The 23,710-nt window shown below is 49.5% G+C and overlaps 1 protein-coding gene across 5 annotated transcripts in view; it reads right to left on the reverse strand.

Annotated features, from left to right (window-relative positions):
• ADCY5 (adenylate cyclase 5) overlaps nucleotides 1-23,710 on the reverse strand; it is a 74,082-nt gene that overhangs the window by 34,222 nt on the left and 16,150 nt on the right. Inside the window, exon 1 of one of the 5 annotated variants that reach the window (XM_072122088.1) lies at nucleotides 12,922-13,064. The exons of 2 other annotated variants lie outside the window; for them this stretch is intronic. In XM_072122088.1, coding sequence (XP_071978189.1) covers nucleotides 12,922-12,975 — 54 coding nt within the window. In that variant the 5' untranslated portion in view covers nucleotides 12,976-13,064. Of the gene's footprint in view, nucleotides 1-1,123; nucleotides 1,242-12,921; nucleotides 13,065-23,710 lie in introns of those variants that run through there. 2 more of the 5 variants (XM_072122091.1, XM_072122090.1) reach the window with 2 other exon arrangements.

Below are 23,710 nucleotides of genomic sequence, written 5' to 3' on the forward strand. Positions count from 1 at the left end.
AGAAATGTAATCTGCAATGCGATTGGTTGCTAAGAGTAACAAGGTCAGCTTCTGCTTAGTGAGGCCTCTCTAGTGTGGGCTGTGGTGGACAACATTTTTATAATATTCAACTTCAAGCGGACACCACCATAAGACCACCAACCACCAGCCTAGAAATAAATCATACTGACCCCAGACAAAAGTATAAAGTCATTCTCAGACCACACAATAAATAACAATAGAGGACAAGTCCGAGGGTGGGAGAGGTAATTGGGAATATGTGGTTCTGTATAAAATGTAAAAAAAAAAAAAAAATTTGATTAAAAAATAAAAAAACAATAGAGGACCAAAAGCGGGCAACACAAAACAATAGAGACCCCAAACCCGGCAACACAAAACAATAGAGACCCCCAAACCCGGCAACACACAACAATAGAGACCCCCAAACCAGGCAACACAAAACAATAGAGACCCCAAACCCGGCAACACACAACAATAGAGACCCCCAAACCAGGCAACACAAAACAATAGAGACCCCAAACCCGGCAACACACAACAATAGAGACCCCCAAACCAGGCAACACAAAACAATAGAGACCCCAAACCCGGCAACACACAACAATAGAGACCCCCAAACCCGGCAACACAAAACAATAGACACCCCAAACCTGCCCCTCACAGCCTGTGTATGGGATGTAGTATAGGACCCCCTGCCCCCTCTATCTTTGTATGGGATGTAGTATAGGACCCCTGCCCCTCACAGCCTGTGTATGGGATGTAGTATAGGACCCTCTGCCCCTCGCAGCCTGTGTATGGGATGTAGTATAGGACCCTCTGCCCCTCACAGCCTGTGTATGGGATGTAGTATAGGACCCCTGCCCCCTCTATCTGTGTATGGTATGTAGTATAGGACCCCCTGCGCCCTCTATCTGTGTATGGGACGTAGTATAGGACCCCCTGCCCCCTCACAGCCTGTGTGTGGGATGTAGTAAAGGACCCCTGCCCCTCTATCTGTGTATGGGATGTAGTATAGGACCCCCTGCCCCTCTATCTGTGTATGGGATGTAATATAGGACCCCCCCTCACAGCCTGTGTGTGGGATGTAGTATAGGACCCCTGGATGGTGAGCCCCTGAGCCCCGCACCCGGTGTCTGTTCCCGCCATCACATCTCATTTTCCCGTACATGGGATTGGCGCTCGGCTGCGGAGCTGTCCATCACCCGTGACTCCGCTGCTATTTTTATCCTCGGCCTTTATTGTTGATGTTGTTCTAATCCTGACTGATAAAAATTCGCTGTAGACTAGAAAGGGTTAAATAATCAGAGCTGCGTGGCGGCGGGTGCGAGGCTTTGATCCGGGGGCTGCGCACATCGCACCTTATAAATTATTCTGCGCTAACATCACTGCATCTCATTCACATTAACACCTTGTCTGCCACAGTCGCCCCAATATCACCCAGCAGCCAATGAGACACCCGACAAAAGGAAAAGCCACATTCAATTTATCTTATGAACTTTTCATGAAGTCAACGCTGAGCAGATGGTGAATGCAGCAGCTCTGGAGGTGAATAGAGTATAACATAGTATAGACAGGCAGTGCGATGCTACAGTATCTGTGTGCAGGGTCTCCAGTGTATCCTATGAGATGTAGTATCACACTGTCTGTCTATACTATCTGTGTGCTGTGTGCAGAGTCTCCAGTGTATCCTATGAGATGTAACATCACACTGCCTGTATATACTATCTGTGTGTGCTGTGTGCAGGGTCTCCAGTGTATCCTATGAGATGTAACATCACACTGCCTGTCTATACTATCTGTGTGCTGTGTGCAGGGTCTCCAGTGTATCCTATGAGATGTAACATCACACTGCCTGTATATACTATCTGTGTGCTGTGTGCAGAGTCTCCAGTGTATCCTATGAGATGTAACATCACACTGCCTGTCTATACTATCTGTGTGTGCTGTGTGCAGAGCCTCCAGTGTATCCTATGAGATGTAACATCACACTGCCTGTCTATACTATCTGTGTGCTGTGTGCAGAGCCTCCAGTGTATCCTATGAGATGTAACATCACATTGCCTGTCTATACTATCTGTGTGCTGTGTGCAGAGCCTCCAGTGTACCCTATGAGATGTAACATCACACTGCCTGTCTATACTATCTGTGTGCTGTGTGCAGAGCCTCCAGTGTATCCTATGAGATGTAACATCACATTGCCTGTCTATACTATCTGTGTGTGCTGTGTGCAGGGTCTCCAGTGTATCCTATGAGATGTAACATCACACTGCCTGTCTATACTATCTGTGTGCTGTGTGCAGAGCCTCCAGTGTATCCTATGAGATGTAACATCACACTGCCTGTCTATACTATCTGTGTGTGTTGTGTGCAGGGTCTCCAGTGTATCCTATGAGATGTAACATCACACTGCCTGTCTATACTATCTGTGTGTGCTGTATGCAGGGTCTCCAGTGTATCCTATGAGATGTAACATCACACTGCCTGTCTATACTATCTGTGTGTGCTGTGTGCAGAGCCTCCAGTGTATCCTATGAGATGTAACATCACACTGCCTGTCTATACTATCTGTGTGCTGTGTGCAGAGTCTCCAGTGTATCCTATGAGATGTAACATCACACTGCCTGTCTATACTATCTGTGTGCTGTGTGCAGAGTCTCCAGTGTATCCTATGAGATGTAACATCACACTGCCTGTATATACTATCTGTGTGCTGTGTGCAGAGTCTCCAGTGTATCCTATGAGATGTAACATCACACTGCCTGTCTATACTATCTGTGTGCAGAGTCTCCAGTGTATCCTATGAGATGTAACATCACACTGCCTGTCTATACTATCTGTGTGCAGAGTCTCCAGTGTATCCTATGAGATGTAACATCACACTGCCTGTCTATACTATCTGTGTGCTGTGTGCAGAGTCTCCAGTGTATCCTATGGGATGTGACATCACACTGCCTGTCTATACTATCTGTGTGCTGTGTGCAGAGTCTCCAGTGTATCCTATGAGATGTAACATCACACTGCCTGCCTATACTATCTGTGTGTGCTGTGTGCAGAGTCTCCAGTGTATCCTATGAGATGTGACATCACACTGCCTGTCTATACTATCTGTGTGCAGAGTCTCCAGTGTATCCTATGAGATGTAACATCACACTGCCTGTCTATACTATCTGTGTGCTGTGTGCAGAGTCTCCAGTGTATCCTATGAGATGTGACATCACACTGCCTGTCTATACTATCTGTGTGCAGAGTCTCCAGTGTATCCTATGAGATGTAACATCACACTGCCTGTCTATACTATCTGTGTGCTGTGTGCAGAGTCTCCAGTGTATCCTATGAGATGTAACATCACACTGCCTGTCTATACTATCTGTGTGCTGTGTGCAGAGTCTCCAGTGTATCCTATGAGATGTAACATCACACTGCCTGTCTATACTATCTCTGTGCTGTGTGCAGAGCCTCCAGTGTATCCTATGAGATGTAACATCACACTGCCTGTCTATACTATCTGTGTGCTGTGTGCAGAGTCTCCAGTGTATCCTATGAGATGTAACATCATACTGCCTGTCTATACTATCTGTGTGCTGTGTGCAGAGTCTCCAGTGTATCCTATGAGATGTAACATCACACTGCTAGTATATACTATCTGTGTGTGCTGTGTGCAGAGTCTCCAGTGTATCCTATGAGATGTAACATCACACTGCCTGTATATACTATCTGTGTGCTGTGTGCAGAGCCTCCAGTGTATCCTATGAGATGTAACATCATACTGCCTGTATATACTATCTGTGTGCTGTGTGCAGAGTCTCCGGTGTATCCTATGAGATGTAACATCACATTGCCTGTCTATACTATCTGTGTGCAGAGCCTCCAGTGTACCCTATGAGATGTAACATCACACTGCCTGTCTATACTATCTGTGTGTACTGTGTGCAGGATCTCCAGTGTATCCTATGAGATGTAACATCACACTGCCTGTCTATACTATCTGTGTGTGCTGTGTGCAGGGTCTCCAGTGTATCCTATGAGATGTAACATCACACTGCCTGTCTATACTATCTGTGTGTGCTGTGTGCAGGGTCTCCAGTGTATCCTATAAGATGTAACATCACACTGCCTGTCTATACTATCTGTGTGTGCTGTGTGCAGAGCCTCCAGTGTATCCTATGAGACGTGACATCACATTGCCTGTCTATACTATCAGTGTGTGCTGTGTGCAGGGTCTCCAGTGTATCCTATGAGATGTAACATCACACTGCCTGTCTATACTATCGGTGTGCTGTGAGCAGAGCCTCCAGTGTATCCTATGAGATGTAACATCACACTGCCTGTCTATACTATCTGTGTGCTGTGTGCAGAGTCTCCAGTGTCTCCTATGAGATGTAACATCACATTGCCTGTCTATACTATCAGTGTGTGCTGTGTGCAGAGTCTCCAGTGTATCCTATGAGATGTAACATCACATTGCCTGTCTATACTATCAGTGTGTGCTGTGTGCAGAGTCTCCAGTGTATCCTATGAGATGTAACATCACACTGCCTGTCTATACTATCTGTGTGCTGTGTGCAGGGTCTCCAGTGTATCCTATGAGATGTAACATCACATTGCCTGTCTATACTATCTGTGTGCTGTGTGCAGAGTCTCCAGTGTATCCTATGAGATGTAACATCACACTGTCTGTCTATACTATCTGTGTGCTGTGTGCAGAGTCTCCAGTGTATCCTATGAGATGTAACATCACACTGCCTGTCTATACTATCAGTGTGTGCTGTGTGCAGAGTCTCCAGTGTATCCTATGAGATGTAATATCACATTGCCTGTCTATACTATCTGTGTGCTGTGTGCAGAGTCTCCAGTGTATCCTATGAGATGTAACATCACACTGCCTGTATATACTATCTGTGTGCTGTGTGCAGAGTCTCCAGTGTATCCTATGAGATGTAACATCACACTGCCTGTCTATACTATCTGTGTGCTGTGTGCTGAGTCTCCAGTGTATACTATGAGATGTAACATCACACTGCCTGTCTATACTATCTGTGTGCTGTGTGCAGGGTCTCCAGTGTATCCTATGAGATGTGACATCACACTGCCTGTATATACTACCTGTGTGCTGTGTGCAGGGTCTCCAGTGTATCCTATGAGATGTAACATCACACTGCCTGTCTATACTATCTGTGTGCTGTGTGCTGAGTCTCCAGTGTATCCTATGAGATGTAACATCACACTGTCTGTCTATACTATCTGTGTGCTGTGTGCAGAGTCTCCAGTGTATCCTATGAGATGTAACATCACACTGCCTGTCTATACTATCAGTGTGTGCTGTGTGCAGAGTCTCCAGTGTATCCTATGAGATGTGACATCACACTGCCTGTCTATACTATCTGTGTGCTGTGTGCAGTCTCCAGTGTATCCTATGAGATGTAACATCACACTGCCTGCCTATACTATCTCTGTGTGCTGTGTGCAGAGTCTCCAGTGTATCCTATGAGATGTAACATCACACTGCCTGTCTATACTATCTGTGTGCTGTGTGCTGTGTGCTGAGTCTCCAGTGTATCCTATGAGATGTAACATCACACTGCCTGTATATACTACCTGTGTGCTGTGTGCAGAGTCTCCAGTGTATCCTATGAGATGTAGTAACATTGGAAGGACCTGTGCACACAAGGGACAAGGGATTCCATCTGCAGCAGCGTCCAGTCATGTTGTTACAGTGTAATCTGGCGTCCTCTCTCTCTCTTTTTTTGCGGCTGACTATATAAACACGACGGGACACGCACACCCTGCCGGCCGCTGCTGCTCCTCTCATCTCCTGATCGTGGCCTTTTTTGGTGATTTGAGTCCTGCCTGATCCAAACTATAAAAACTGACAAATAACGGGAAACGTGATGAGGAGCAGCGCCGAGCGCCAAACCTGACTATCATTTATATGGTGACCCCAGGGGATGAGTGTGCCCTCTGGTTTATCATCATCACTACATGACATGATTAAAGGTGACAGGATAATTTACCACCATCATGATGATAGGCGCCACAGACCCCCCTAAAAGGAAGCGTCACCATTCATAAACCTAAAATTAAGGGGGAAGTGTCACGGCTACTGACATATCTGTCTGGAAACTTCTTGTTATTGTGCTTTCCCTCTTTTACTCCTCCTGAAAATGTACAAATAAATTGACAACTGGGCGTAGCTAATGTCCGTAGGGAGTCAGCTGACTGCCCAATCAGTGGAGGAATAGCTATGACCAACAACACAGCAACCTTACCATGTGCTAAGCTTCTTCACACAGCTGATAGTTTGTTACAATGCAGCAAAGTGGAAAAATTGTAACACATCAGCACCTGAAGTCTCTGTCCAGGATTAACGCACTGATACACTGTAACAACTCATCAGCTGTGTAACTATTCCTCAGTTATAATCCTGCAGCTATAAAAGGGTTTAGCTTTCATCAAACATCAATGACTTTTCCTTCATGGCATCAAAGTGACTGAGTGATGATGGCGGCTGCTTCTAGCATGGACCAGTGAGGCCCCGGGGACACTGAACCCCCTGTCCCCATTATTCTGCACCTTCTCTGGTATCTCCTCTCCTTCTATAGTCTCCCACAATTACACATATCACAAGCTCCGCTATGTTCATCCTGGGCCCCCTGCTTCATGAGAACACAGATTGCAACAAAACAAGTATAATTGTACCATCTTATCATCTGTCTAAGACACAGATCACACCTGGTCACTGCAGAACGTAAAGAATCTATAGTAATTAAAGGAAAAGTGCAAAAAAAGACTCCAAAGAAAGACAATAACAAAAATGCACAACCCTCAGCATAAAACTCCTAATCCCTGAAGGAAGAGGCATGAAAAGCCGGGAGCCTGGAGACAGATGATCCACAGGAGGATAGAAGATCATTAACATCCTGCTAATTAAATAACCCCTCCCCCCGAGGATCCTCATTAGCACCCCGGCACCTGTCCCAGGCCTGAGAGGTGCCAGCACAGCAAAGTCTGGACCCGGGAGACGGCTGTATTTATGTTGTGATGGTGTCAGTACAGGTGTAAACAGAGGTGTGCCGCCCCCGACAGGATCACCGGCACCAGCTCTGTCATCCCCCCCGCCACCAGCACCACGAACACCAGCTCCACGTCCCTTGCCGCCAGCTCTGCCATCCCCCTGCAACCAGCACCACAGACACCAGCTCCGCATCCCACATCGCCAGCTCTGGCATCCCCCCACCATCAGCACCACCACCAGGTCTGCCATCCCCCGCCACCAGCACCACCACCAGGTTTGCCATCCTCCCGCCACCAGCACCACCACCAGGTCTGCCATTCCCCCACCACTAGCACCACCGACGCCTCCACTGCCAGCACCACCACAGTCAGCTCTGGCATCCCCCCGCCATCAGCTATGGCACCTCACTGCCCCATTCCCCCCCCCTTCACCAGCACCACCTTTGCGATCCTCGCGCCGTCAGCACTACCGCCAGCACCGCCATCCCCATGCTGCCAGGTCTACATCCTCCTGCCACCAGCACCACCTCTGCCACCCCACCACCACCAGCACCACGGCCACCAGCTCCACATCCCACGTCGCCAGCACCACAGACACCAGCTCCGCATTCCCCATGACCAGCACCACGGCCACCAGTTCTGCTATCCCCCCACTCCCCTTCCCCCCGGCGCCAGCACCACCACCAGCTCCGCCATCCCTCTGCTGCCAGGTCTACATCCTCCTGCCACCGGCTCCACCAGCACCGCCAACTCTGCCATCCCCTGTCTCCAGCGCTGCATCACCAGCTCCACCAGCACCACTGCCGCCAGCTCCTCATCCCCCCCATCGCCAGCTCTGCCATCACTGCACCACATTGACACCTGTATAACCATCAGGTCAGAATCTGTCCGAAAACCCATTCTCATCTACTCGTGAACTAGTCTTCATGTAGTCCACCTAGAACTGCTCTAGTCCTGACCGTCCATTTCTAACCAAGTACTAATCTAGTTCTGTCCTAATCCTGGTTTACTACTGATCTAGTTCTGCTCTAGTCTCGATCTAGTTATGATTTAGATTTAGATGTAATCTAGCCCCAAACAATTTATTTCTAGCTCCTAGTATCTAGTCCTGACCAAGAAAAGTCCTGAGCAGCAAAACCCACAAAAGTTCATTGATGATAACAAATCAGTAGAAGGGAAGTAATTCTGGTCCCTGTGGCTGTCCCGCTGGTCCTGCACTGGGTGAGAGCCGCCGCCTTATTGGAATATTCTATAGCAAATACAAGAGGAAGCAGAACCAGGAGATTATCAACCATAATCCCACGGCCCCCAGATGTTATAGAGAAAATATGAAGATTACGATGAACTATTCTTCCCTGTAATCCGCAGTGCAGATGGTGGCAAGGACATGGCTGCCCGGGACCCAAAAACTATCCAATAATAACAAGCAGAAAGTGGAAACATGAGAACCAGGGGAGAAATAAATCATGCAGAAAAGACAACCTTCTAACCTTACCAAAAAGCAGCTGTGCTATACAGGGGGTATTAATGGGAAGCTCAGGGGCGGGGCTAGTCAAACTGCCCTCCACCAAGCAACACATTCCTAGTGTCAGGGAAGCTCAGGGGCAGGGCTAGTCAAACTGACCTCCTCCAAGCAACTGAGCCCACCCCCTAAATACTGGTCAAGTGATCTGTATCCCACCTCCTTCCTGTCTGGCAGTTTAGGGAGGTCACACATTTGAGTTCCAAAAGGGAATTGATCTAAATTCCGTATAGTGCTGTAATCTTGTGTTCCTAACCTACTAGAAGGTTTATCTTCCATAGTCGCAGGGAAGCTCAGGTCATTTTGGTAGGACCATCCTTGAGCTCCCCATTCCGAGGGTTATGCTTCACAATCAGCTTATCCCCAATATTGTCCCTCACTGTATAGCCGACCTCTACCTGACACTATCTGAGAGCTCCAACCCCTGAGAAAGTAATAAACCAAGACTACAAGGTCTATACCTTGTGTTACATAGGACTGCAGGACACATCTACTACATGATCTGTACTCAGAGAGATATCACTGTGTTATCTGTGGTGTTACATAGGACTGCAGGTCACATCTACTACATGATCTGTACTCAGAGATATCACTGTGTTATCTGTGGTGTTACATAGGACTGCAGGTCACATCTACTACATGATCTGTACTCAGAGATATCACAGTGTTATCTGTAGTGTTACATAGGACTGCAGGACACATCTACTACATGATCTGTACTCAGAGATATCACTGTGTTATCTGTGGTGTTACATAGGACTGCAGGGCACATCTACTACATGATCTGTACTCAGAGATATCACTGTGTTATCTGTGGTGTTACATAGGACTGCAGGACACATCTACTACATGATCTGTATTCTAGCTGCTGGCAGACGAGGGGTTAATGACGTAGGCCGCTGACGCTCATTCCCTGAATATTCCGGGATCCGCACACGTGAGGGATGACAATTTTGATCTCATAGGACAAAGTGAGTCTTGTGTTTCCATGGAAACGCGTTACCTGCAGCCCCCGGCGCCTGTAACAGGAAGATTCTATCTGTGAATAATGTGGAATTAACACAATCCCAGGAATTTCTCTACTTTTCTATTTTATTGCCATTTTTGGAAGAAAAAAATTCACCTGGAAAATGCAGGAAACTCACGCCTGATGCACGAGGACTGGCGCCCCCTGTGCGCCCGATATCCTGCATGTGCCGCTTCCCCGCTCAGGTCTGACAGAGTGCACCATCTTTTTTCTGGTGCACCTTTAACATAGGGCGTGCAACACAATTTGAAAGTTAAATCCCGTACTCAGTCCGAATCTGATCGTCCGACAGCACGCCCCTAATTTGTGTGCGACACAATCCCAGCGCAGACACTTCTTAAATATCTATGCAAGCCGCGCAATTCCCGAAAAAGTCAGCCGGAGTTCACCTTCTTCTTCCCGGTGCTTGTAAGTGCGACACAATTCGAAATGTCAAATCCCGCGCATTGTCCAAATCCTTCGGGTTGTCCGACGGTCTGCACCCCAATTTGTGATGCGTGCGAGCCAACGTCGATGCGCCAAAATCGGAAATCGCCGGGAAACCCGGCGAAAATGCGCTCCACAGACCCTTAGTAAGTGTACCCCATTGAGCACAGCACAGAAATGTTGGCCTCGCAGGACCCCACATGAAGAAGGCGAAATACATGGGGAAGCAGCGTACGATTATAGAATTTTTTTTTTTAAAAGTATTTATTTTTGCAAATTTTTTGGAAAAATTTTTTTTAACAATTGCAATAAACAAACCAAAGAACAAGATTGTCTGTTACATACTTTCTTCCCCACAATACAGAATAATTGAATAGCATCCGTGGTAATGAACAGGATCTTATTGCGTTCCAATATTAACTAAGGGATATACCGCGATAAGTGACAGCAGATATTGTAACCAGACATCTTGATACAACACAAATAACTATTGACACATAGACAATCAGTCACACACACACACACACACACCAGCACGCTCAGTCTCCGTCATCATGGAGAAGAGTATATATCACACGTGATTATAAGGCTGTATGGGGAGTCTCGCACCATCTGGACCAGATGCGGTCAAACTTCTGGGGACACTTCCTGTTGACATACAGGGACCGGTAGTGGGGAATGACGCTGTTAATAAGTAATATCCATCTTTTTAATGGAGGGGGCTCCTGGTCCTTCCAGGTCATCACCACCACTTTTCGGGCGTAGTATAATACAAACCTAAAGAAGATTTTGTCATAGTGGCCATTGATGACTTCATTTATGATACCGAGGAGACACACAGAGGGAGACAGTAATCGTGGGAAATCAAAGTGTACATTTAGGAACTCCAGCACTTCGGACCAGAAGACATGAACCCTAGGGCAGGACCAGACACAATGCAGGAAGGATCCGACTTCAGCCTGACAGCGAAAGCAAAGATCATTGGGCATTGCTCCCATGCGGAATAGTCTAGCAGGGGTGAAGTATACTCGATGGAGGAATTTAGATTGGATCAGGAAGTGCCTCGCGCTCACTACAGATGTGAAGTAGGACAGTTCGACCTCCCTCCAGTCATCATCCGACAGGTCAGGGATATCCTGTCTCCAGCGTTCACGGGCTCTATCAAACGGTCTGGACTTTTGCTCTTGTAGGAGAGCATAGCACTGAGTGAGTGGCTTAGGGAGGTCTGGGGTACTCATCAGAGTCTCTAGTTTGGAGAATTTCACTGTCAGGCCGAAGGAGCCGAATTGGGCTTTGAATGCGTGTCGCAGTTGCGTGTAGTGGAAGCTGGCCGTAGTGGGTACAGTATGTCTCTCCCTTATCTCGTTAAAGCTGAGTAACTCTGCTTCCGGGGATAAGAGCTGGCCTACAAATTTCACCCCCGCCGCCCCCCACATTGTCCAGCCCGGGAGGGAGAGGAAGTGAGAGAGCCACGGATTGAGCCACAATGGAGTCCTAGGCGAGAGAGGGGGAGAGCTGCTCGGTTCTACCAGGGATTGTGCCCTACGCCAGCACACCGCTACCGTACGTAGGGGGAGTGGGGTATCAGATGGGGACTTGTATCTGTACAGCAGGTTTGTAAGGGCCTCATAGGAACCTACCAGGGCACCAGCCAGTGCAGTAGCTGCATTACCCATGTCTATATCTATCCACCACTGGGCATATACTAGCTGGGAAGCCAGGTAATAAAGATACAGATCCGGGGCAGCCAGTCCACCCCTAGACTTGGGAGCCTGAAGCAGCGCTAAACTGAATCGCGGGGCGCTACTCTGCCAGTAGAAGGACCTGAGAATGCCGTCCAAGCGTTTGAACAGACTCTTAGGAAGCAGTATAGGACAAGCATGAAAAAGGTATAGAAATTTGGGGAGGAAGATCATTTTGAATATATTAATACGCCCGTATAGGGACAAGGGGAGAGTGGACCAGGCTTTTAGGCGCGATTCCGTTGCAGCTATCAGGGGTGTGATGTTTAACTCTGTATATGCCTGAACCTTGCGTGACACCTGGACTCCCAGATATTTAAAGGTGGACACCACCTGGACTGGGACGGGAAGGGAGCGTACCCCTATATCTGATAAGGGAAAGAGGGCCGATTTGTCCCAGTTAACCCGGAGACCTGAGAACCCCCCATAGCATTCTATCAGGGACAGAAGGGATTCCAGAGAGGGGCCCACATCCCCAAGATATACAAGTGTATCATCAGCATAGAGAGATACCTTTTCAATGATAGAACCTCTAGCAATGCCCTTAATGCTATCAGAGTGACGGATCGCCACAGCAAGGGGTTCAATGGCAAGTGCGAAGAGGAGGGGAGATAGTGGGCAACCCTGTCTAGTGCCCCTGGCCATAGGGAGAGTAGGTGAGATATTAAGATTGGTCCTTACCCTAGCCCTAGGGTCATTATACAATAACCTAACCAGTGCTGTGAAGCGAGGGCCAATACCCAGCCTGGGCAGGAGGGTCCACAAATAGGGCCACTCCACAGAATCAAACGCCTTGCAATTATCTAAGGATAATATAAACCCAGGGTCTGAAGACTTCTCTGCCTCTGCTACATTCAGGTGTAGTCTTTGAATATTTATGTCAGTTCCCCTCCCTGGCATAAAGCCCGTCTGGTCTGGGTGAACCAAGGATAATATTACTTTATTAAGCCTTGTTGCCAGAATTTTTGCTAGTATTTTGACATCTGAGTTTAGGAGGGAAATTGGACGGTATGAGTCGGGATGCAGAGGGTCCTTACCAGGCTTGGGAATAACTACAATAAGGGCCTCTCGCATAGAATCAGGGAGGGAACCGCTGTCGAGCGCATCGGAGTACAGGCTAAGGAGATGGGGGACCAGAGTCTCACAGTTATCCCTATACCACTCACCTCCCAGCCCATCAAGTCCAGGTGTCTTACCGGGGGGCAACGATTGGATGGCCAGTTCCACCTCCTCCGCCGAGAGCGGGGCATCAAGCTCCAATGACTGTGCCGGTGTGAGCCTCCAAAGTGGAAGACTGTCAAGGAATCTGGAAATCTCGACGGAAGAGGCGGACAATTTGGAGCTGTAAAGAGAAGAGTAGAATTCGTGAAAAACCATGTTTATGGCCCGGGGTTCTGTGTTCAAGGCTCCGCTACTGTCAAGGATAGATGGAACGGAAGCACACGGACGTTCAGCCCGCGAGAGATATGCAAGCAGCTTCCCATTTTTATCTCCGAATTCAAAGATGGACGCTTCCCTGGCTTGCAGGCGCTTGCTGGTGCGCTCCTTCACTACAGCTAGATGGTTCCTCTGCGCCTGAGCCCAAGTCTTTTTATTCCCCGGAGTAGGTTTCTCTAGATATTCCTTTTCTGCGGTCACCAGTGTGGCCGTCAGCCTCTCCTCCTGCGCATTTAATAACTTCCTATGGCCAGCTACACCCGACATGAATGCTCCCCGCACTGAGGACTTGTACGAGTCCCAGACTAGAAGAGGATCAGGATGGGTTGAGTGTACATCCCAGAACTCGCTGTGCGCTGCCCTAACAGTACTCTGGACCGCAGGAGACAGGAGCCAAGCCGGGTGCAGGCGCCATAAGCGGGAGTCGCTGGGGGGGCCTATAAGGAGATTGATAAGCAAGGCGGAGTGGTCAGATGCACTGCGCGGGCAATAGGATACTTGATCAACGTGCTGCATCATATCAGGGGAGACAAAGGCCAGATCAATCCGAGAGAAGCTCTTGTGCACAGAGGAATAGAATGAATATTCTCTCTCTTGAGGATGTTTACTACGCCAAACATCGGCGAGGTCTAGAGAAGTGAGCCACTCATTCAGACGGACCGAGCCTGTGTCTAGGCCGCTTGTGCGATCCAGGGAGGGATTAGGGACTGCATTGAAGTCACCAATGCAGAGGATCGGACTAGGAGGCATAGAAGCAAGTTTACTGGAGATTAGGTGCAATACAGCTGGATCAAAGGGAGGTGGGACATAGACCGACACTATAGTGAAAGTAAAGCCCCACAAGGCACAATGTATGACTACGTACCGGCCAAAGTGATCCGGTGCTACCTGTATGACCTCTATGGGAAGCGCTTTGGATATGAGTATGGATACTCCCCTGGCGTAGACAGAGTAGGAGGAATGATAACCTCTAGCCACCCAGGCCCGCTTCAGAGAGAGGACCTTCTGACCCGTAAGGTGTGTCTCTTGGATACATACAATGTGAGGGGCCTGACGCTTAATGACGTCTAACATCAGAGCCCTCTTGAATCTGGAGTTGAGTCCCCTCACATTCCAGCTCATTACCTTAAGTGAAGACATCTTAGCGGAAGGGAAAGGGGTGTGGGGAAGGAGACGTGAGCAACCAAGCATTCATCCTTTCATACCACAAAGACATAAACAGACAGACAACAGTGAGCATAACAAATATAACCAGAACTGTACTAACAATCCCAAGAATATAAACCCCCTGTCTAACACCCTAACAGCAGTAGTGCAGACCTATACCCAATAACAATCAAAGAATAGAACAGTGGTCCCTAACTCAAGACAAACTTACACCATTTGTCCCGGGACCCCTAACCCTCAGAGTATATATAAACAGGAGGTATTTAGGCAGCCATGTTTAAAGAGAGCAAAGGAGGGGATAAGGGAAGAGTAATATGTAGAGGGGAGCGGTAAAAGGATAAGGGAGGGGGGGGAGTAGGTACAAAGAAGGGGAAGGGGAGGGGAAAGAGAAATAAGTGCCATATGTGGCGCACAGGCCAAATTGACCAAAAGAGATAGCACATCAGTTATGGGGCACCATATACGAGGCGTGCGCCCCAATGTAAAGCAATATTAGAAAATTAGAGCAATGATTTAGGACCCCTAAGCATCAATACAGGACTAAGTCCAGCAATGTCATAGCTCATCAGATAAAAGGATATATGAGTCCAGTCACTCAGGAGGTGCGGGCCTTGCAGCGGGAACCCGAGGGGCTGCGTCAGCCCAGTGAAGTGCTTCGGTTGGGCAGGTGAAGAATCGAGTCTTCTGTCCGTCCACAATTCGGAGCTTGGAAGGATACATCATGGAGTATTTATACCCCTTGTCACGGAGACGGGCACGGACCTCAGTGAATTGTGCGCGTTGTTTCCTGACGGATGCAGAGAAATCAGGGTAGAAGGACACTCTGCTGTTGGCATAGAGGATTTCTCCCTTGGTACGGACAGCCCTGAGGATAGAGTCCCTGTCCCTAAAGTGCAGCAGCCGGGCCAGGAAGGGTCTTGGATTGCCCCCTGGAGGGCCAGGGCGGGATGGCACACGATGGGCCCTTTCCACTGTGAAGAACGGGGAGAAGGTATCTGCAGGAAGCAAATTTTTGAGCCAATTTTCAAAAAAGGATACAGGGTCAGACCCTTCTACTTTTTCAGGGAGGCCAACCACTCTGACGTTGTTCCGTCGCAGGCGGTTTTCAAGGTCGTCCGCTCTGTCGATGGATGCAGACATTTGGCGCTGAAGCTCTCTGATCTGTGTCGGCATAGGCCTCTGGACATCTTCCACCTCAGATATTCTGCGCTCAGTTTCGGTGATTCGCTCTTTAGCTTTATGGACATCGTGTCTTAAAAGAACAAAGTCCTGTCGCAGCTCATCCACCTTGGTGACCAGTTTGGATTGGCATCCGTTAATGGCCGCCAGAACCTCTGCAAATTTGCGGTCCAGCTCAGTGGCCACGTCAGGTGGATCAGCGCCCTCTTCATAGCTTACAAGCTGTGGCGGGCTCTGGGAGCCTTCAAAGAGGGAGGGAGAGGAGTTTGGGGACCCCTGAGGAGAGCAGGGCTGTGTGCGGGAGAATCTCCCCAACTTTTTGGCAGCGTTCGACTGAATCTGTGCTAGAACGGCTTGGGATGTTGAGCAATCCTGCGCGTCCAGGGGTTCCAGGGACTGGAATGGCGGATCTTCATGGACGGATTCATCATCCGATGGAGGCGCAGACACCCCGGACGCTGTTTTGAGCATTTTAGCCGTCCTCCTCCGGTTACCCATGGCGTCTGGGCAGAGGGGGCCAGTGATAAACAATCGAGGAGCCTAGCGTCCAGTAATTAGCAGAAATAGAATCAGGGCCCAAGTGGGAAATTGCAGCGGCACTGCAAGGGTTAATATAAAACAGAACCCGGGCAGGGGGTCACTGGGAGTATGGTGGGCTGCACAGCTTGGGGTCCCCAGGTGAGAAGTGGGCAGCAGCAGGGGAATTACTTCCCTACCTTATTCCTGGCTGCAGTCCGGCAAGGGAGAGGTTAACCCTGCGCGCCTAGGCCTCAGGCAGCGCAGGGGAGTCCAGTAGAATGTCGCCTCCGGCAGGCTGCAGGGGTGACTGGAGCACTGCCGCGATCCTACAAGTGGGTCAGCGGCTCCGTATGTCCCGAGGCGGGGGGGGGGTTTCCCTCACCGCTCCGGTGTGCAGCCGCGATGTCGGGCGGCTACGGTCCCGCCGCCGCGCTGGGCACGTGGGAGCTGCAGGAGCTGGAGTGCGGGGGGGCCGCACGGAGCCGGAGACCTCCGCGATACCGGCACCGGAGTGTTGAGGCAGGTACCCGCGGCACCGGGGAGCAGGCTGGAGGGGGTACAGGTGGAGGATGGCTGCCTGGGAAGGGTGATAGGGTGCCGGGTCCCGGGAGCTCCGCGGCGCACGTCCTCCTAGTTCGGCATCAGGCCACGCCCCCCGTACGATTATAGAATATGAAGACTTATCTCCTATCATAGACGAATCATCTCCACGGTATAACGAAAAGGACATGTGGAAACCTCCGCCATGTTCCTAGTCATCCATGTGCAGAGTGAGCCATACCACAAAGGGTTAAAATTAAGCACCTGCCCTGGTAACGATAAGCACCTGCACCATGACCCCACCCCAGGCCAGCCTCAAATGGTGGCAAGATTAGGGCGAGAGAGAGTGGGGCACATTTACTTACCCGGTCCTGTCGCGATCGAGCAACGGGTTCTCCGTCGAGGATTCGGGTCTTCTGGCGATTCACTAAGGTCGTGCGCCCAATGTCCACCAGGTGTCGCTGCTCCGCCGAGGTCCGCCGGAGTTCACCGTCTCATCCTCGGTGCAGGTAAGTGCGTGTCAAGTTTTTTTTTTTTTTTTTTTAAATACTGCGTTTTTTCCGAATCTGTCGGGTTTTCCGACGTCCACGCCCCCCGATTTCCGTCACGTGCATGCCGGGGCCGATGCGCCACAATCCGATTGCGTGCGCCAAAACCCCGGGGCAATTCAGGGAAAAACATTGCAAATCGCTAATATTCGGGAAAAATAGTGATTCGGGCCCTTAGTAAATGACCCCCAGTCTGTGTGTCTAGGATGGGATTTCGGAAACCGCAGAGAAGGAAGAGTCAAGCCATTTAGCCGCTACCTGAAGTTTAACGCCCCAGTCACATCCAGAGCTGCATCCACAATTCTACTGCACTGTGCTGTTTCAGCCACAATCCTGTAAGGCTGTATATTTGCTCAGAGCTGCAGCCTTCGTGTCAGTGTGTTACAGACATCTTACTCCCATCATCTCTGGAATGTAGATGTTGGGAGTAGTGAATTATTAACCCCACTTCCCCCAGGGCCTGTGCGTCAGACTTGAGATGATATATGAGGCAGGAGTCTGCGTCACCTGATAACGGAGCGACATGTGACATCGCGGGAATTACCAGGGAATATCTGGGAGCCTTCATCACATCCTGAAGGGTTAACTTCAGGCTTTCTGCTGTATCTTTCAATGTGTACACATTTACTTACCCGGCCGCTTGAGTTCACGCGGTACGGAGTGTCCGACGATCAGGCAGCCCGGCGCGTTACACTAAGATTGTACGCCCGATATCCTCCTGTGTCGCTTCCCTGCTCAGATCCGCCGGAGCTCACCTTCTTCTTCCTGGTGAATATAAGTGCTTGGCTTGCGACACAATTTTGAAGTTAAATCCTGCGCGTAGTCCGACGGCCCTCCGCCCGATTTGTGTCGCATGAAAGCAATCCGATTCCGTGCGACACAAGCGTCTTCTAAATACCTGTCCCTGAAAACGTTGGAAAACCCGACAGAAATGCGGCCGCGGGACCCTTAGTAAATAAGCCCCAATGTATCAGTCTAGACAGATCAACAGCACAAACCCCTCTCCTGATAGTTTGTTACAATGTATCAGTATGCTGCCCAGGGGCTGGATATAATCGTAACAAACCCTCAGGTGTAAGGAGACCGAAAGTGTGAACCCCTCAGCGCTGTCACACAGTAACATCTAATATTCATACCGCCACCATGTACATTGCTTATGGAAAGAATCCTTGAAATTTTTCCCCCTTTGTTTTATCGCAGCCAATTGATAAAGACTTTATGCAAATGAGCCCGAGGGGATCCAGGCTCCATAGGTGTTAAGAGAGCCTGGAGCCCCTCAGGCTCATTTGCATACAGTCGTTCATCCTTTGAATTGATTGAACTTGATAAGGAAAGGCGCACGCCTGTCTATACCTCACAGCTCACAGTGCATGTCAGAGCACATGAGAATCATGAGGTCTAAGGAACTGCCCAAGGAGCTCAGAGACTGAATTGTGGCAAGGCACAGAGATGGCCAAGGTTCCAAAAGAATTTCTGCAGCACTCAAGGTTCCGTAGAGCACAGTGGCCCCCATAATCCTTACATGGAAGAAAAAACTCTTTCTGGACCTGGTTGTCCAACCAAACTAAGCATTTGTGCGAGAAGCCCCAGAGATGCAGCAGGAAGATGGGAGTCTCCTATCACTGCAGCCTCCAGCAGTCGGGGCTTTATGGCAGAGTCTGGAAGCTTCTCCTCAGTATAAGACATATGAAAGCCGCATACAGTGTGCAAAACACATGAAGGATCCGGACTATGGGGAATAAGATTCTCTGCTCTGATGAGATGAAGATTGGACTTTTTGGTGTAAATTCTAAGCGGTGGAGAAAACCCGGCGCCGCTCATCACCTTCCACATACAATCCCAGCAGTGACACATGGAGGGGGGGGGCAGTGCCCAATACTGGGGGGGCAGCATCAGGCTATGGGGGGGGGGGACAGTGCCCAATACTGGGGGGGCAGCATCAGGCTATGGGGGGGGGACAGTGCCCAATACTGGGGGGACAGCATCAGGCTATGGGGGGGGAGGACAGTGCCCAATACTGGGGGGGAGCATCAGGCTATGGGGGGGGGGGCAGGACCACTGGGTGTAATGGAAGGAAAGATGAATGCGCCAAGTATGAGGACCTCTTCCAGAGGCTCCGGACCTCAGACTGGGCCGAACCTTCCAACAACACACTGACCCTAAGCAAATTCACACATAATACTTATCACCAGGGGCCGGGGGCACATCAATGGGGGCAGAGTGAATGGGACAGAATGCCGGTTTTATGGATGCATTGTATGGCGGTATTATGTATGCACTGTGTGGCAGTGTTATGTATGTACAGTATGGCAGTATTATGGATGCACTATGTGGCAATATAATGTACGCACTGTATGGCGATGTTATGTATGCACTGTATGGCAGTATTATGTGTGACTACGTTATGTATGCACTGTATGGCAGTATTATGTATGCACTGTATGGCGATGTTATGTATGCACTGAATGGCAGTATTATATGTTGCAGTATCAGCTTTTTCTGCTGGATTTAATAATAATAATTCTTTATTTCCTGAGCTTTACAAATCTGCATGACAGGAGTAATTCCAGGTGACCCCCGATGTGTCCTGTTATACCGCAGAGCAGCGAGGGTTAATCCCCGTCCTCTGATCCGGTGGTTGCGGTGATGTCTGCATTTGTTGTCATGGTAACGGGATACGATTGTTTTTATAAAAGGCAGAGAAATAATGCAGAGGCCCAATAACCGCAAAATCGATTCCAGTCAGGGAGGCGGAGCTCCGGGGTCACATGGGCAGTGGGGCGCTATCCTACGGGCACAGTGTGGCGCTATTATCCGGTCACAGTGTGGCGCTATCCTATGGACACAGTGTGGCGCTATCCTATGGACACAGTGGGGCAGATTTACTTACCCGGCCCATTTGCGATCCAGCGGCGCGTTCTCTGAACAGGATTCGGGTCCGGACGGGATTTATGAAGGTAGTTCCTCCACCGTCCACCAGGTGGCGCTGCTGCGCTGAAAATCATCTGAACGCGCCGGAATACACCGAGCTGGACCAGGTGAAGGTAAGCGCTTCCCAAGCGACACAGTGTGGCGCTATCCTATGGACACAGTGTGGCGCTATCCTATGGACACAGTGTGGCGCTATCCTATGGACACAGTGTGGCGCTATCCTATGGACACAGTGTGGCGCTATCCTATGGACACAGTGTGGCGCCATCTTACAGAGACACAGTAGGAAGGACGCTCCAGCAGGTCCACGGGATAAGTGAAAACACTTGCAGTTTATTGATTCCATTCAAAAAGGTTCAGGTCACAGCAGACCAACGCGCCATTCCACCCTCTCTGTATTACACACCAGACTAGGATCCTCTGTGTATTCCACCAGACTAGGATCCTCTGTGTATTCCACCAGACTAGGATCCTCTGTGCATTCCACCAGACCAGGACGCCCCCTGGATTGCACCAGACCAGGACGCCCCCTGGATTGCACCAGACCTGGACGCCCCCTGGATTGCACCAGACCTGGACGCCCCCTGGATTGCACCAGACCTGGACGCCCCCTGGATTGCACCAGACCTGGACGCCCCCTGGATTGCACCAGACCTGGACGCCCCCTGGATTGCACCAGACCTGGACGCCCCCTGGATTGCACCAGACCTGGACGCCCCCTGGATTGCACCAGACCTGGACGCCCCCTGGATTGCACCAGACCTGGACGCCCCCTGGATTGCACCAGACCTGGACGCCCCCTGTATTGCACCAGACTAGGACGCCCCCTGTGTTACACCAGACTAGGACGCCCCCTGTGTTACACCAGACTAGGACGCCCCCTGTGTTACACCAGACTAGGACGCCCCCTGTGTTACACCAGACTAGGACGCCCCCTGTGTTACACTAGACCTGGACGCCCCCTGTGTTACACTAGACCTGGACGCCCCCTGTGTTACACTAGACCTGGACGCCCCCTGTGTTACACTAGACCTGGACGCCCCCTGTGTTACACTAGACCTGGACGCCCCCTGTGTTGCACTAGACCTGGACGCCCCCTGTGTTGCACTAGACCTGGACGCCCCCTGTGTTACACTAGACCTGGACGCGCCCTGTATTACACTAGACTAGGACGCCCCCTGTATTACACTAGACTGCTCATTGTTAGATCCCCCTGGAGCGCTGGACGTGTGTATATATAATTTGTGGATTTGTAATGATGAGGACTGTAATCTGTGAAGAGGAAATGCAGAGGTGCGGAGTGACGAGCGGCGTCTGATAAACGTCTCTATGGCGATATAATCCTCGGCCACAATGTCAGGAGTTCTGTTGATTATCATAGAATTGAGTTCACTCTGTGCCCTGGTGCTCCGGAGCAGCGCTCGCTTCCCATAATCTACAGCAAACAAGCGCCAGCGGCTGCGTGGACTCCGGCCAACTACAATTGGCTTTCATCCATGATGTAAATTAGTAAACCGGTCCGAGTCCCCCAGTTACTAAACCCAGATTGCAGTAATTTAGCCGCTGCTCGTGCCCTGAGGTGACCCAGAGTGCACACGAATAGGCGCTGCCGCCATGAACTGAGAGGTCACTGCGCAAAAGATGCAAAGACAAGAGACACGTGAAGATGTCACTAAGTTCTAGAGTCATCATGTAGGCAGTGCCCCAGACGCAGCCCCAATGGGGATTCACAATAGAAGGGTCCGATGGGATCTATGGCCAAGTAATAGAAGTGGCTGATGGGATCTACGGCCAAGTAATAGAGGGACCTGATGGGATCTATGGCCAAGTAATAGAAGGGTCTGATGGGATCTATGGCCCGGGTAAAAGAAGGGTCCGATGGGATCTATGGCCGAGTAATAGAAGTGGCTGATGGGATCTACGGCCAAGTAATAGAGGGACCTGATGGGATCTATGGCCAAGTAATAGAAGGGTCTGATGGGATCTATGGCCCGGGTAATAGAAGGGTCCAATGAGATCTATGGCCGGATAACAGAAGGCACCGATGGGATCCATGGCCGGATAATAGAAGGGTCCGATGGGATCTATGGCCGAGTAATAGAAGTGGCTGATGGGATCTATGGCCGAGTAATAGAAGGGTCTGGACAGGGCAGGACACACCTTTACACCCGCAGCTTCCTAAGGACGCAGGGTTTTTCGGCTCATTTCTCGCTCTCCAACTTCAAAAATCCATAACTTTTTCATTTTTACGTGTACAGACCTGTGTGAGGGCTTATTTTGTGCGTAACAAATTTTACTTTCCCGTAATGTTATTTATTTTAACATACCGTGTACCGCGAAGCTGAAAAAAAAATCCAAATGTGGAAAAATTGAAAAAAAAAACGCACGTGCGTCACGTTCTTGTGGGCTCAGTTTTTACGACTTTAACTCTTCACTCCAAATAGCACGCCTACTTTATTCTTTGGTTCGGTGCGATCGCGGTGATACCAAATTTATATAGGTTTTATTGTGTTTTAATACATTTTCAAAAATTAAACGAATGTGTACAAAAAAGAAAAAAAAATTTTGCCATCTTCTGACGCTAATAACTTTTTCATACTTTGGCGCACGGAGATGTATGAGGTGGAATTTTTTGCAAAATGAGGCGACGTTTTTATTGCTGCCATTTTGAGGTCTGTGCGACATTTTGATCATTTTTATTTCATTTTTTATGTTATGTAAAAAGGTGTAAAAGTCGCATTTCGGACATTTGGGCGCCATTTCCCGCCTCGGAGGTCACCGCCGCCCGTAACCGGTTTTATATTTTGATAGATCGGGCATTTTGGGATGCGGCGATACCTAATATGTTTGTGATTTTTACTGTTTATTATGTTTTATATCCGTTCTTTTTTTTCTTTTTTTTTTTCACTATTTTTTTGACCATCTAGGGTACACTAACCCTAGATAGTCAGATCGTTCCTACCATATACTGCAATACTTCTGTATTGCAATATATGGCATTTTTGCAGCACATTCATTACAATGAGCCACTGGCTCATTGTAAGGAATCTGCAGATGCCATGTAGCCTCGTGTCAAAAGAAGACCCGAGGCTACCATGGCAACCAATCGGCGCCCCCTGATGACGTTCAGGGGCGTGGCGATCGCATTAAAGATGGCGGCGCCCGCGCACCGCCGTTTTTTTAACGCCGCCGGCGACTTTGCCAGCGGCAATCGCATGGTTAATATGTGATTAGCGGTGGGGGTTTTATGCAAAATGCAAAAACCCCCACCTTTGTATGAAGAGGACTCAGCCCTCAGAGCTACGGCGCAGAGCGTTGAGGGGTTAAAGCAAGACCAGGTCCAATTCTGACACTGCTGTGCACACAGCGGACTCCCATGTAAGACACTGGAAGACCCTCATGGAAAGCTCATCAAAAAGGAAATCTACCATTTGTTTTCATCCATTGTGAGTAACAATATGGAGGGCTAGGATGCTAAAATATAACTTTTATTATTGAATCACATAAAAAAACCACATTTACCAAAATAAATGGTCGTCTCCTACCATGATTCAGGTGTCTCCAAGCTCAACGTACATGGAGCATATCAAGACATGTGAGGTTAAGTGAAGCATGTTATCCAACGATGCTTCAAGAGAAAACTGCACCTCTCCTGTCCTGGTGG

This window comes from Engystomops pustulosus, chromosome 8 (assembly GCF_040894005.1).
Source record: "Engystomops pustulosus chromosome 8, aEngPut4.maternal, whole genome shotgun sequence".
In the NCBI taxonomy this organism is placed as follows: domain Eukaryota; kingdom Metazoa; phylum Chordata; class Amphibia; order Anura; family Leptodactylidae; genus Engystomops; species Engystomops pustulosus.